This window comes from Miscanthus floridulus, chromosome 6, assembly GCF_019320115.1.
Source record: "Miscanthus floridulus cultivar M001 chromosome 6, ASM1932011v1, whole genome shotgun sequence".
NCBI classification, from domain to species: domain Eukaryota; kingdom Viridiplantae; phylum Streptophyta; class Magnoliopsida; order Poales; family Poaceae; genus Miscanthus; species Miscanthus floridulus.
The window spans coordinates 77,979,267-77,991,836 of record NC_089585.1 but is presented as its reverse complement, the minus strand read 5'-3'; the positions used below and the strand labels follow the sequence as shown (position 1 = coordinate 77,991,836).

At 43.2% G+C, this 12,570-nt stretch overlaps 1 protein-coding gene across 1 annotated transcript; it reads left to right on the top strand.

Annotated features, from left to right (window-relative positions):
* Positions 1 to 6,260: 6,260 nt before the first annotated feature.
* LOC136456180 (probable protein phosphatase 2C 38) lies at positions 6,261 to 11,675 on the top strand. Its single transcript, XM_066455963.1, is given in 6 exon segments — positions 6,261 to 6,942; positions 8,997 to 9,371; positions 9,494 to 9,611; positions 10,604 to 10,827; positions 10,931 to 11,132; positions 11,135 to 11,675. Coding segments are annotated over 6 exon segments (1,563 nt in total). The 5' UTR covers positions 6,261 to 6,486; the 3' UTR covers positions 11,323 to 11,675.
* Positions 11,676 to 12,570: the final 895 nt, after the last annotated feature.

Sequence of the window (12,570 nt, the reverse complement as noted above, 5' to 3'; positions counted from 1 at the left end):
GTCTCGCCGACTGCCAAACCAATCAAGCAGAAACTTCGCTGATTCAAGCCAAACAAGGAGGCCATTAGGGTAGAAATAAAATGGCTCTTAGTTGCTAGGTTTATAAAAGAAATGTATCATCTAGATTGGTTAGAAAACCCTATTCTCATTCAAAAAAAGAATAAAGAATGGAGAATGTGCGTTGATTATACTGATCTTAACAAACACTACCCTAAAGACCCCTTCGGCTTGCCTCAGATAGACGAGGTTGTAGACTCCACCGCTGGCTATGAACTACTCTCTTTCCTTGACTGTTACTCCAGCTATCATCAGATCTCCCTCAAGGAAGAAGACCAGATAAAGACGTCGTTCATTACACCTTTCGGAGCATACTGCTACAAAACTATGTCCTTCGGACTCAAGAACGCCGGGGCTACGTATCAAAGGGCCATTCAGATGTGCCTCGACATGCAAATCAGCCGCAATGTCAAAGCATACATCGATGACATGGTCGTCAAAACCAAGACAGCCGACAAGCTTATCGCCGACCTCAAAGAAACCTTCGCCAATCTGAACAAGTACCGATGGAAGCTGAACCCTTCAAAGTGCATCTTTGGAGTTCCATCCGGTATACTGCTGGGCTACATCGTCAATGCTTGAGGCATCAAGCCTAATCCTAACAAGGTCTATGCCATCACCAATATGAAACGGACAACATGTATCAAGGATATACAAAAGCTTACAGGTTGCATGGCTGCTTTAAGCCGCTTCATATCACACCTCGGCGAAAAAGGGTTACCCTTCTTTAAGCTCCTCAAGGCCTCCGAGCACTTTTCCTGGTCGGAGGAGGCAGATTCAACTTTCGAGCAGCTCAAGTTGTTCTTGACAAAGCCACCGATCATGACAGCGCCAAGCCCAGATGAGACTCTACTCATATACATCGCCGCCACTTCTCGTGTCGTGAGTACAGCTATCGTCATCGAACGCGAGGAAGCAGAGCACGCTTACAGGGTGCAACGTCCGGTCTACTTTATTAGTGAAGTACTCAATGAGCCAAAAAACTCATTATCCTCAGGTACAAAAGCTGTTACATGCAATTCTGATTACGTCACGCAAGCTCTGGCATTACTTCGAATACTACAAGATCATCATGGTCACTGAGTTTCCCCTAGGGGACATTCTTCGCAACAAAGAAGCCAATGGCCGCATCATTAAGTGGGCTATTGAGCTCGGCACCTATTCCATTGAATTCAGAAGTAGACCTACCATTAAGTCACAGACGCTCGTTGACTTCGTCGCTGAATGGATCGAGATCCAAGAGCCTATCGCCACCGCTTGCCTCGAGCACTGGGTGATGTACTTTGACGGCACCCTTAACATCAACGGTGCTGGTGCAGGCATTCTGTTCATTACGCTGACCATGGATAAGCTACGTTACATTCTTTGGATACACTTCCTGGCCTCCAACAATGCCGTGGAATATGAAGCATGTCTCCATGGTCTTCGTATAGCCGTCACGCTCGGCGTCAAATGCCTCATGGTGTATAGAGACTCCGCATTGGTTATCAACTAGCTCAACAAAGACTGGTCCTATTCTAGTGAGAAGATGGACACATACTGCGCCAAAATCAGGAAGCTTGAAGGGAAGTTCTACGGTATCGAGTACCACCACGTGGTATGAGATCAAAATCAACCAGCCGACTAGCTCTCAAAAATAGGTTCGTCTCATGCTGTGGTTCTGCTGGGGGTCTTCGTGCAAGATCTCCTAGTGCCATCCATTAAAGAAGAAAAGGAAGTTGAGGAGGTTCCCCTACCGAGCAGTTGGTACTTGCGGTGCCTTCATCGGTCGCCGATTGGAGGGAGCAATTCATCAAGTACCTCACCAACTCTGAAGTACCCACCGACAAGACTAACACCGAACGCCTAATCCACCGATATAAGCATTACGTGTTGGTAGACGGTAACTTGATGAGGAAGAGTGCCAAGGAAGGGGTATTGCAGAAGTGTGTCCCTCAAGACAAAGGAGTGAAGCTGCTTCATGAAATTCATTCTGGTTCCTGTGGCAATCACGTGGCCTCGAGAAACCTTGTTGGCAAAGCTTTCCGAGCTGGCTTCTACTGGCCCACGGCCATCTTTGACATAGAAGACCTCGTCCGGTGCTATGAAGGATGTCAGTTCTTTGCCAAGCAAATACACATACTGGCACAGGAATTGCAGACCATCCTAGCTTCTTGGCCTTTCGCATGCTGGGGACTAGACATGATTGGGCCCTTCAAGCCAGCTCCAGGAGGTTTTAGGTATGTATACGTCGCCATTGATAAGTTCTCCAAGTGGATCGAGTACAAACCGCTCGTTTCAGCTACTGCAAAGAAAGTAGTCGACCTCTTTGAAGATATCATACACAAGTTTAGTCTCCCAAACAGCATTATCACAGACCTCGGATCCACGTTCACCGGCCATCATTTTTAGGACTTCTGTGAAGACCGGTGCATCTCCATTAAATACGTTTCCATTGCTCATCCTAGAGCTAATGGCCAGGTTGAGCGGGCTAATGGTATGATCCTTGACGCCCTCAAAAGGAGGCTATATCAGAAAGAAGAAAAGCATCCGGGCAAATGGCTCAAAGAGCTACCAGCTGTGGTCTAGGGACTGCGCACTCAATCTAGTCGTAGTACCAGTGTGTCTCCATATTTTTTGGTCTACGGCTCTGAGGCCATACTATCAGCAGATGTTGCCTTTCGAGCACCTAGGATAGAAAATTATGTTGAAGAGCAGGCTGTGGCTGTCCGGACAGAGGACATTGACCGGGCCAAGGAAGAACGCTTGATCACCTACGTCCGCACAGCCAAGTATCTAGAAGATCTGTGAAGGTACTATAACCGCAACGTAAAAGGTCGTTCATTCACCGTCGGTGACCTCATTCTCCACAGAAAACAAAAGAACGAAGGGTTGCACAAGCTTTCTTCCCCTTGGGAAGGGCCCTACATCGTCAAAGAGGTCACCCGACTAGGATCTTATTGCTTATGTGACTTAGATGGGATTGATGTTCCAAACTCATGGCACATCGAGCACCTTATATGTTTCTACCCTTGAAATGCTCCAGATATGTACTCTCCATTTTATGATGAATAAAGTTTTGGTCTCCATAATTTGTCTCCATTTTTTCTCCTTTAACTTTTGATCTCCGCGTACGACCGCCGAAGCATTACGATACTCTATAATGATCTCCAAAAACACCGAACAGATTTCTCCAAAACGCCGAACACGATTTCTCTAAAATGCCAACCATGTTTTTTCCAAATCGCCAAACTTGATTTTTCCAAATCGCAGAGCATGTTTTCCATATAGCGAAAACATTCTTTGATCAGAGAGTAACATTTTTTCTTTGTTCTCTTTGGAGAAGACCCAGTCTTCGATTTCTCCCTACACATGTTACAGGCTCCGCGCTCTGTGTTATTGGCAGTCGGCTACGGTCCTTTGGCCACACCTATTTTTCCTACATGTCAACGGGCTCCGCGCTCGACGTCATGGATTATGGGTCAGCCAAGGCTGAGAGTTCAACATAGAATACATTGCTCGGACACCGCTTGTGTTGCCTTTATCTCCGAGTTCGTTTAACAACAGCCGACCAGAACACGTTCAGCGCTGTTCTTTATGGAAAAAACTCAGCCACCAATTTTCTCCTACACGTGCATAGGCTCCGCGCTCGACGTTATGGACTATGGGCTGGCCAAGGCCATAGGGACCAACAGCAGACCCACTGGTCGCCAAATTATAAGCACACTGCATATATTGTATATACAAGCACCTAATGACAAATATTTGATAAGTATTTGTTTCTTGCTCTTTTGCGCTTTCTAACCATACTGTCAAGATATTACAGATGATGTCCACCGAGGAGATCATTATGCTTCGCCACTACCATCATTCTCTCTGAACAGGTATATATCGCCGGCCAACTTTTTCGCCATGTCCTCCACCTCATCTTCGAGCCGCTGTGTAACCAAGAGTTTCAAGGTTGTGTGATGCCCTAACATTTAAATCCTATGGATTAAAGAAACACATGAAACTACAAGATCGAACGCTTTGATAGAACATAAGAAAAGCCACAAAATTTTGATAAGTGACACAATAAAAAATTTCCATGAGAATTCATCCAAAATTCTTATAAAATAAGCCATTCATACAAATTTCATAGATTTGCAGGAACCCAATTCTTTACTCCAAAATACTTCATAAGAAACTTTCCTATAAGATTCTAATTCTCTAAAATTTCTCCATTTTTATTTGTTTTTCAAAAGGATCTAGAGTTAAATTTACTCCCAACATTTTTAGTCTAGCGTCTCCTTAGTCCCACTTTCCTCCAAGGGCGATGGTGGGGAAGCCCAAGAGATCCTCACTCAATCACTCCTGACTAGGGATGAAAATAGATCGGATACGGACGGATATCACCGATATTACATTTGTTTTCATATTTTTGTCTGGATTCGGATTTGAATACGGATAGTGTCAACTATGTCGGATAGGATACGATTGGATATCGACATCATAAATATGCGATTTGAGTATTCGGATACGAATACGGTATCGGATGTTGGATATCCGGACTCGGATACGGACAGATCTCAACCCCTCTAAACGGATTCGGTTTCAAATACGATCAGAAAATATCCGTACCGTCTTCATCCCTACTCCTGACCCATAGCGTCCAGCAACGAGGACCACCGGTCCTCTTCCACATAAGGAGAGATACCAGCAATGTCCTTTTCTCGTTGCTACGACAATTGTTCGGCTAGGCTTTCGCTGTCCTACCCATCGCGTACAACGCACAATAATATTGATGATGGCCAAGAAACAATTACTCTTGGACCTGTCCGCGTCTCTTGAATTGAAACTACATTCTATACTTGGCCCGTTTGGCTCCACCGTGGAAAAGAAATTAGCATTCCTTGACATTTCTGGAACTATTAGCCTAAAGCGAATTCACATGTAAAAAAACTCAAAAAATCATGATCTCATCAGCCTTCAGGATCGAGCCCCTCATCCCTCGTCCCCTGCTCGCGGCTCTAGATACCTCTCATCCATTGCAATGTCCTCTGCAAGCACCATTGCTACCATACCACTGCAACTTGTCATGCCACCCTATCGGGTTGCTGTCACGGTGTTTTACGTTCGTTGTCACGCCACAATTCCCGATCGCCGTCAGGGGTGCTCTAGGCTACTGTTGTGCGAATCCAATACCTGATCCGGGCCACGGTTGAGTGGATCTAGCGGCCTCAGTAGGAGCCCGAGCCATCATTGAGTTGATTCGATGGGCTACAGATGAAAAATGCAAATGAATACTCGAACCATTCCTATATTTATATCCGCTAAAACTCGTAATATGGATATGTATATTACTATTGTTTTAATTTAGTTTTTTTTAATCATTTTAATACTTTAACTTATATATTTACGGATGTAAATTATTTTATATAATTTATAATTTCATGATAAAATTATAAAACCAATGATTGCATAATTGATAATTTTAATTATTAAATATTTATTGATAACTATATTATTTTTACTTTAATAAAATAATAGATCAAGCGAAGAAATTCATGTAAGTTGAATTTAATAATATGCGCTTTGAGTTAAATTAAGTAAATATCTGAATCTGAGACATCTGCTTTGGATTCGAATCCGTTTGTATATAAATTGGATCTGTTTTCATCTGTACCACAGCCATCATGCCAAGTTGCGAACCTAGGCACCCTCAACCACCATCCAGACTGGCCACAGCATGGGACCATTGAATTTGTAAAAAGACAAATTCCTTACCTACAATCAAACAAAAACATTAGATTCGAATCACTTTCTAACCAAATCCTTTTCAAAATCCATAAGGCTACGTTCGGTTGATATGGATTCATACCCTGGAATCATTTCAGTCAGGATTGCTTATGTAATTTATATAGAAATTGCTCACCAACATTTATTCCTACCCAAAACCAGTCCTAAACGAACGAGCTCTAGTGAAATCTAATTGTCAATTCTTAGGATCCAAATAAACCGTTAATCTATTCAACCGGCCTCCTATCGCTTCCACTTCCCCCATGCCGTCCCATCGCTCTCTAGTCTCTAGGACGGCGATGGAGAAGATCCACAGTGCCTGAAACCACCGGTTCTACAGTCTGCTTATCTTGTTGCTGCACTGTTGTACTGTGCTCTCACGTCGTCCCTGTACAGCGCAAAAAATAATAAATAATAATATAATATTGGTGGCCAATAAACAGTAGCTCTCAACCTTTCGTTCCGTGGCCCCTTTCGTTTGTTAGCCCCTGCCACGACCGCGTCGCGCGCTAGCGCCCTTCACGCCCTGCGCTTGCCTCGTCGCGGCCACGACCACCTACCCATCATCCCCTTTCCCAAGATCCGAGCCGCGGCCATGACCTGATCATCCGTCTCCAAGTACCTCGCAGGAGCAGATTGCAAGGAGGGAGCCACTGCTGCGACTTCCTGGCGATGGTGACCGTTGCGGCGGGAAGGCGGGCCGGGGCCGCCGGCGCCGTTGGTGGCCGCCGGCGCTCGGGCTGCGGCGCGGGGCAGGCAGCACAGCAGAACAGTCCCCTGCAGCAGAAGCTACTGGCGGTCGCCGTCGCCGCGCGCTTCGCTGAGGCCGGGCCGCCGCCGTCCGCGGAGGCCTCCGGTGCCGGCGCCAGCGGCTGCTGCGTCGAGCTCCTCGATTGCCTCCTCGGGGCACTGAACGTCAGCGTGGCCACTGTGGCCCCGGCGCCCGCGCAGTATGGGTGGGCCGTGCGCGAGATCCGCCCCCGCGGCGGCGGGTCCGCCGAGGACCGCCACGCCGACGCTCCCTCGGGCCGCATCGCGGGCAACGGCGCATCCGCCTCCGCCGCCGCGTCGCTCTACACCATGCAGGGCAGGAAGGGTGTCAATCAGGACGCCATGGTGGTCTGGGAGGTACAGTTGATACCATCATCAGCATTTCTCGTGTCCAATAAATAATCCCCTTGTTTATTAGTTTTAACAATCTTACCGATTGCTTGATCTCTGTTCTGCCGATTCATCTCCGTGATGTGAAACTCGTTTCGCGGATGCTCTAGAAGCATGTTCCGATACAACGGCGAAAGCGAAACATTTTCATGGTTTGCTGAGCTCTGCTTTGGCCAGATGTGATGTTAACGTGCAAAAGGAGAACTGTCGTCTGGCCTTTTGTGGTTTTTAAATAGGAATTCTTAATAGGTACGCTTGAGCTGGCATAGACAACGAAAGATTTAAACTTTGACCAGGGCATACATGTGTCGTCTCCTCGTAGAATGCCTGCCTGACCCCCTCCATCTGGACTAGAATACCACTTCGATTCGTCTCCTCTTGCTTCACATGGATTGCATTGGATACTGCCGGTATAGTGTGTTTTACCCTGCACTAGTTTAATCAACAACAACAAAGCCTTTAAGTCCCAAACAAGTTAGGGTAGGCTAGAGTTGAAACTCAGCAGAAGTAATCAAGGTTCAGGCACGTGAATAGCTATTTTTCAAGCACTCCTATCGAAGGCTAAGTCTTTGGGTATATTCCATCCTTTCAAGTTTCCTTTTATTGCCTCTACCAAAGTCAACTTCGGTCTTCCTCTGTCTCTCTTCACGTTACTATCCTGGCTTAGGATTCCACTACGCACCGGTGCCTCTGGAGGTCTCCGTTGGACATGTCCAAACCATCTCAGCCGGTGTTGGACAAGCTTTTCTTCAATTGGTGCTACCCCTAATCTATCACGCATATCATCGTTCCGAACTCGATCCCTTCTTGTATGACCGCAAATTCAATGCAACATACGCATTTCCACGACACTTATCTGTTGAACATGTCGTCTTTTCGTAGGCCAACATTCTGCACCATACAACATAGCAGGTCTAATCGCCGTCCTATAAAACTTGGCTTTTAGTTTCTGTGGTACCCTTTTGTCACATAGGACACCAGATGTTTGGCGCCACTTCATCCATCCTGCTTTGATTCTATGGCTAACATCTTCATCAATATCCCCGTCTCTCTGTAGCATTGATCCTAAATATCGAAAGATATCATTTCTAGGCACTACTTGACCTTTCAAACTAATATCTTCCTCCTCCCGAGTAGTAGTGCCGAAGTCACATCTTATATACTCAGTTTTAGTTCTACTAAGTCTAAAACCTTTGGACTCCAAAGTCTCCCGCCATAACTCCAGTTTCACTAGTTTAATCAGAGCTTAATAATTGCTCTCCTGATGGAGAAACCTGGACGTAGGGAAGGGCTCCACATGATTCTCATCCTTATCCTTAAGTTTCCACATATAGACGATCTTATCTGCTTCATGTACTCCTTGAGTTGAACAGTTGATACCTGCCATTTCCATTTGCTTATGTTCTTGGTATAAAGTTATTTTGGTACTATCTGTCCACATAAGGCATTCTTGTCTCTTTAGATTTAGGTTTTGTTACTTCACAGTTTACTGATTTTGGCTATCTGTAGACGCCACATAAGTTGTTCTTATCTCTTTCGACCTAGGTTTCATTAGAATCTTCTTCACAGATCACTGAAGTTTAAATTACTAAATTTGTTGTTTGTTGCTGTGGCTGTCAGCCTACCACATCAATCATAGCATCCTAATGATTCAGCTGGTAAAATAACACAGCTCATTGCACACATTGCCATTTGGAAATTGTCGTCCATTGAGGGAAACAAGTGTTATTATTGTAATACATTTCCACTCTCTACCCCCGATGTTAAAGTGGTTAACTGATTTTAGCATGCCATATTCATGGATTTCTAGTTAGCTTTTTTTTCTTAAACTTAGCAGTTAGCACTTTCTTGGTGTGTGTGCGCGATGGCTGTGGAGGGACTATCTAGGCTTCTTAATTACTACTTGATTATAAAGTACAAACAAAATGATTTTCCAGTCTCCGTTTCCCCCATTAAGTATATATTTTGAAACATGTATCATGTAGTTGGTTCCAAGAATAATGCTTGTTTTCTACTTGCAGAATTTTGGTTCAAAAGATGATACCGTTTTTTGTGGAGTTTTTGATGGCCATGGACCAAACGGCCATTTGGTTGCCAAGAGGGTCAGAGATCTTCTCCCTGTAAAGCTGAGTGCAAATTTAGGAAAGGGTGAATACAAAGAGATTTCTACTAGCAATGTCAAGAGTGGTACTACTAAAGGAGTTGCAACCGAACACAGGGTTGAAGATACTGATGCTTCCACTGGAAATGAAGAGAATGGCGAGTACCCAGAATTTTTCACGGCACTGAGAGCTTCATTCTTGAAGGCGTTTTATGTTATGGACAGGGATCTGAAAGTACATAGAAATATTGATTGTGCATTCAGTGGTACAACAGCAGTCACAGTAATCAAGCAGGTAGAACTACTATTTTGTTTGTCAAAAAATAGTTTTCTTGTATGATGTTCCATGATGTCCTTTTGTTACTGTAATCTGCAGTTAGTTTTTAATTCAGCCCATTTATCTTGCTTTTTCTATAGGGACAAAATCTTATAATTGGCAACTTGGGAGATTCGAGAGCTGTCTTGGGCACAAGAGATGAACATAATCATCTAGTTGCTCTTCAGCTGACAGTGGACCTCAAACCTAGCATCCCAAGTATGTTTCGTCTTCATGTATTGTTCTATTCTAGAAGTCTAACTTTACAAGAATTTTCAATTCTGAAAAGTGGGTTTGAGTTTTTATAGTTTTGTAACAAGTGTAGTAACTAATTCAGTGAGACTCCTGAAATAGGTGCATGTATCTAGGATTTTTAGGAAACTATTTCATGACACGCATATGAAAGGAGATTTATGAAAGAAAATTAATACAAGTTAATGTTTGTTGTTAAATTGATCCATATCCTTTTGGCCATTGTAATGAGTAATGACCTTCTCGTGCATTAAATCTTAAAATCACCTATTTGGGCTTTGAGGGTCAGGATGTATAAACTTTGTTAGAGTTCTAAGTGCCCTTTTAGTTCATATTAACTAAAGACCTCCTTGCAAGATAAGTATCCAAAAATAAGCGTTATATGGCTTATGTCTTCTACCTCCATATTGACTTATGTAAATCATGATAGTGTAAACTTTGCCACTACGATACTTTTATACATTTTTTTGGAATGTTAATATTTTTACATTGCCTAAAATTGCAGCATAGTTTTCTGAATAACAAAAGCTGCAAGTTCTTCAAAATTACTGCTTCCATGAAGTGTTGTTGGTTCTAGCTACTCCTATACTTCCAGACTGAAGTTGTTAGGCCCTCATAATTTTTCTCTCTCGTATAAATATAGAGAAATGGACCATGTTTTTATAACCATCCTACTCAGACTGTTACTGTGCTTGCACTTTATCTTCTGCAAAGGAACATTTCTAAAAACAGTGTTCATGAAACTTCTTGTATTGATGTGTTAATAACAGATGGGTATATGTTACATAGAGCTTGTGTAAAACGATGGTGAACTGAAAGAGCATGTCAACTGGCTGTTTCCAGTTATCCAAAAAAATGGCTGTTTCCTTCTTTTGTTGTGTAACTTTGTTTGCATGAAGTAACTTTGGTGTTATGATTTGTAGATATTACCCAAAATAAGAAAAATGAATCATTTACAGGTGAAGCAGCACGAATCAGGCAACGAAGGGGCAGAGTATTTTCTCTTCCAGATGAACCAGACGTTGCTCGTGTGTGGCTTCCAACTTTCAACTCGCCAGGGTTGGCCATGGCAAGATCATTTGGAGACTTCTGTCTGAAGAATTATGGAATAATTTCTATGCCTGATATTTCCTACCACCGCATCACAGATAAGGATGAATTCGTTGTGTTGGCGACTGATGGGGTGAGCACAGAGTAACTCAAACATCTTGGTTGCTTATTACTACTTGTTAAGAGCCAGGGAGATTTTTGCTATATGATCATCTGAGTCTCTTTGTTGTCTGTAGGTGTGGGATGTGCTTTCCAATGCCGAAGTTGTTAGCATCATCAACAATGCTCCTTCACAGGCCTCAGCAGCTCGATTTCTTGTTGAATCAGCTCACCGGGCATGGAGAACACGGTACCCCACATCAAAAACCGATGACTGTGCTGTTGTCTGCCTCTTCCTGAATACAGAAGCAGCAAGTGCATCCTCCAGTTCTGTATCCAAAGTTTGGTGAAGAACGGAGAAGTGAGCAGCGGTAAGCACTCATTGGCTGTTAAATCAAGCACCGGGGTTCCTGCAAATCTTGTTACTGCCAAAGATGAGTGGTCTTTTCTTGATGTTTCCTCTGGGTGTGTTACACTGCCAACTTTATCAAAGCCCACTTCAGTTGCGACAGATAGCTCAGAAGATTGAGCTTGCCTGCCAATTGAGATGGGATAATTTTTGCTGGAGATTTGTTTCGCCTTTGTTTGCAAGCTTGCATGCATCAGATTTGTGACGTGAAGATAGTGCCAGTTTCATTGGCGAATTGAGTGGAAGTTATTGCGTTCTGGAATGGATAGGTGTGCAGGTTTTGTTCTTTTTGTAAAGTATTCTATCAGTTTAGTGAGATCAATTGGTAGTAATGATAATTGTAATAATACTGTGCCTATTATTGATGGATGGGATGATCAGATCCATGCATAGGATGAAGTTTCTCCTTTCTTTGTAATGTAAATAATTGTTTCAGTTTCCTGCAGATCTAAGTTTTCTTTTGTAATATAAAAGACTTTTGCTATTTATCTAGTTGACAGAATTTTTTGGTACTAATCTGTCATATTTCTATACGTTTGATTTGTGCTTTAGGATTTGTGCTACAAGTGTCTACTCGGTCGCATTTATAAAAAATATAATAGATTTGGCCACATAAAATATGTCGATAGATAACTAGACACTCCCAATAAATAATTGTTTCGGTTTTTTAGATGCGTTATGTTATAGTTTTGCTTTGTCCAATTAAACTAAGTATTATATTTCCACTAGGTAGCGTGCCCGTGCGTTGCTACGGGACAACTAAACTTTGGTAATAGAAACACATGGATCACACGATAAGTGACATTTAATTCAAAAGGCAAAGTTCATGAAATTAACAGTCATGGAGAGCGCGACGTCGCAAGCTCACAAATTCTATTGTATAGAGCTTTCCATGACGTCGGACGGCGGCGGCGGTGGAGCTGGAGTCGAGCGGCGCGGCGTCACAGCATCAAACGGCGGTGGCGCTGTGACCTGGGAGCGATGCTTCAACTAATGTAGCACCTAACGTTTAAGTAATAAGGTCAACCTAAGAAAATGTATGAAGTATATATTTCTAAAAATAAATCATCCTCCTCCGTGATCGTACTTTTAAAACCCCCATTCTTACCTCATCTTTGCAATACTTGGCACAATCATGAATTTATAATCCATCTGACCAAAACTTAATTACACCAGCACAAATTGGTATTAGTACCCATTCATTGTATTATTGCACCAAGCATCTTCAATGGTCTACGTTTTGCCAAGCATATAAGGGGTTGCATCAACCGATTTCTCACATCTAAAATCATGATGAGTATCATCAGCCATGTATCGATAATGGAATGCATACTTGATGCTTGTAGGATAAGAGAAAGGAAATGCAAA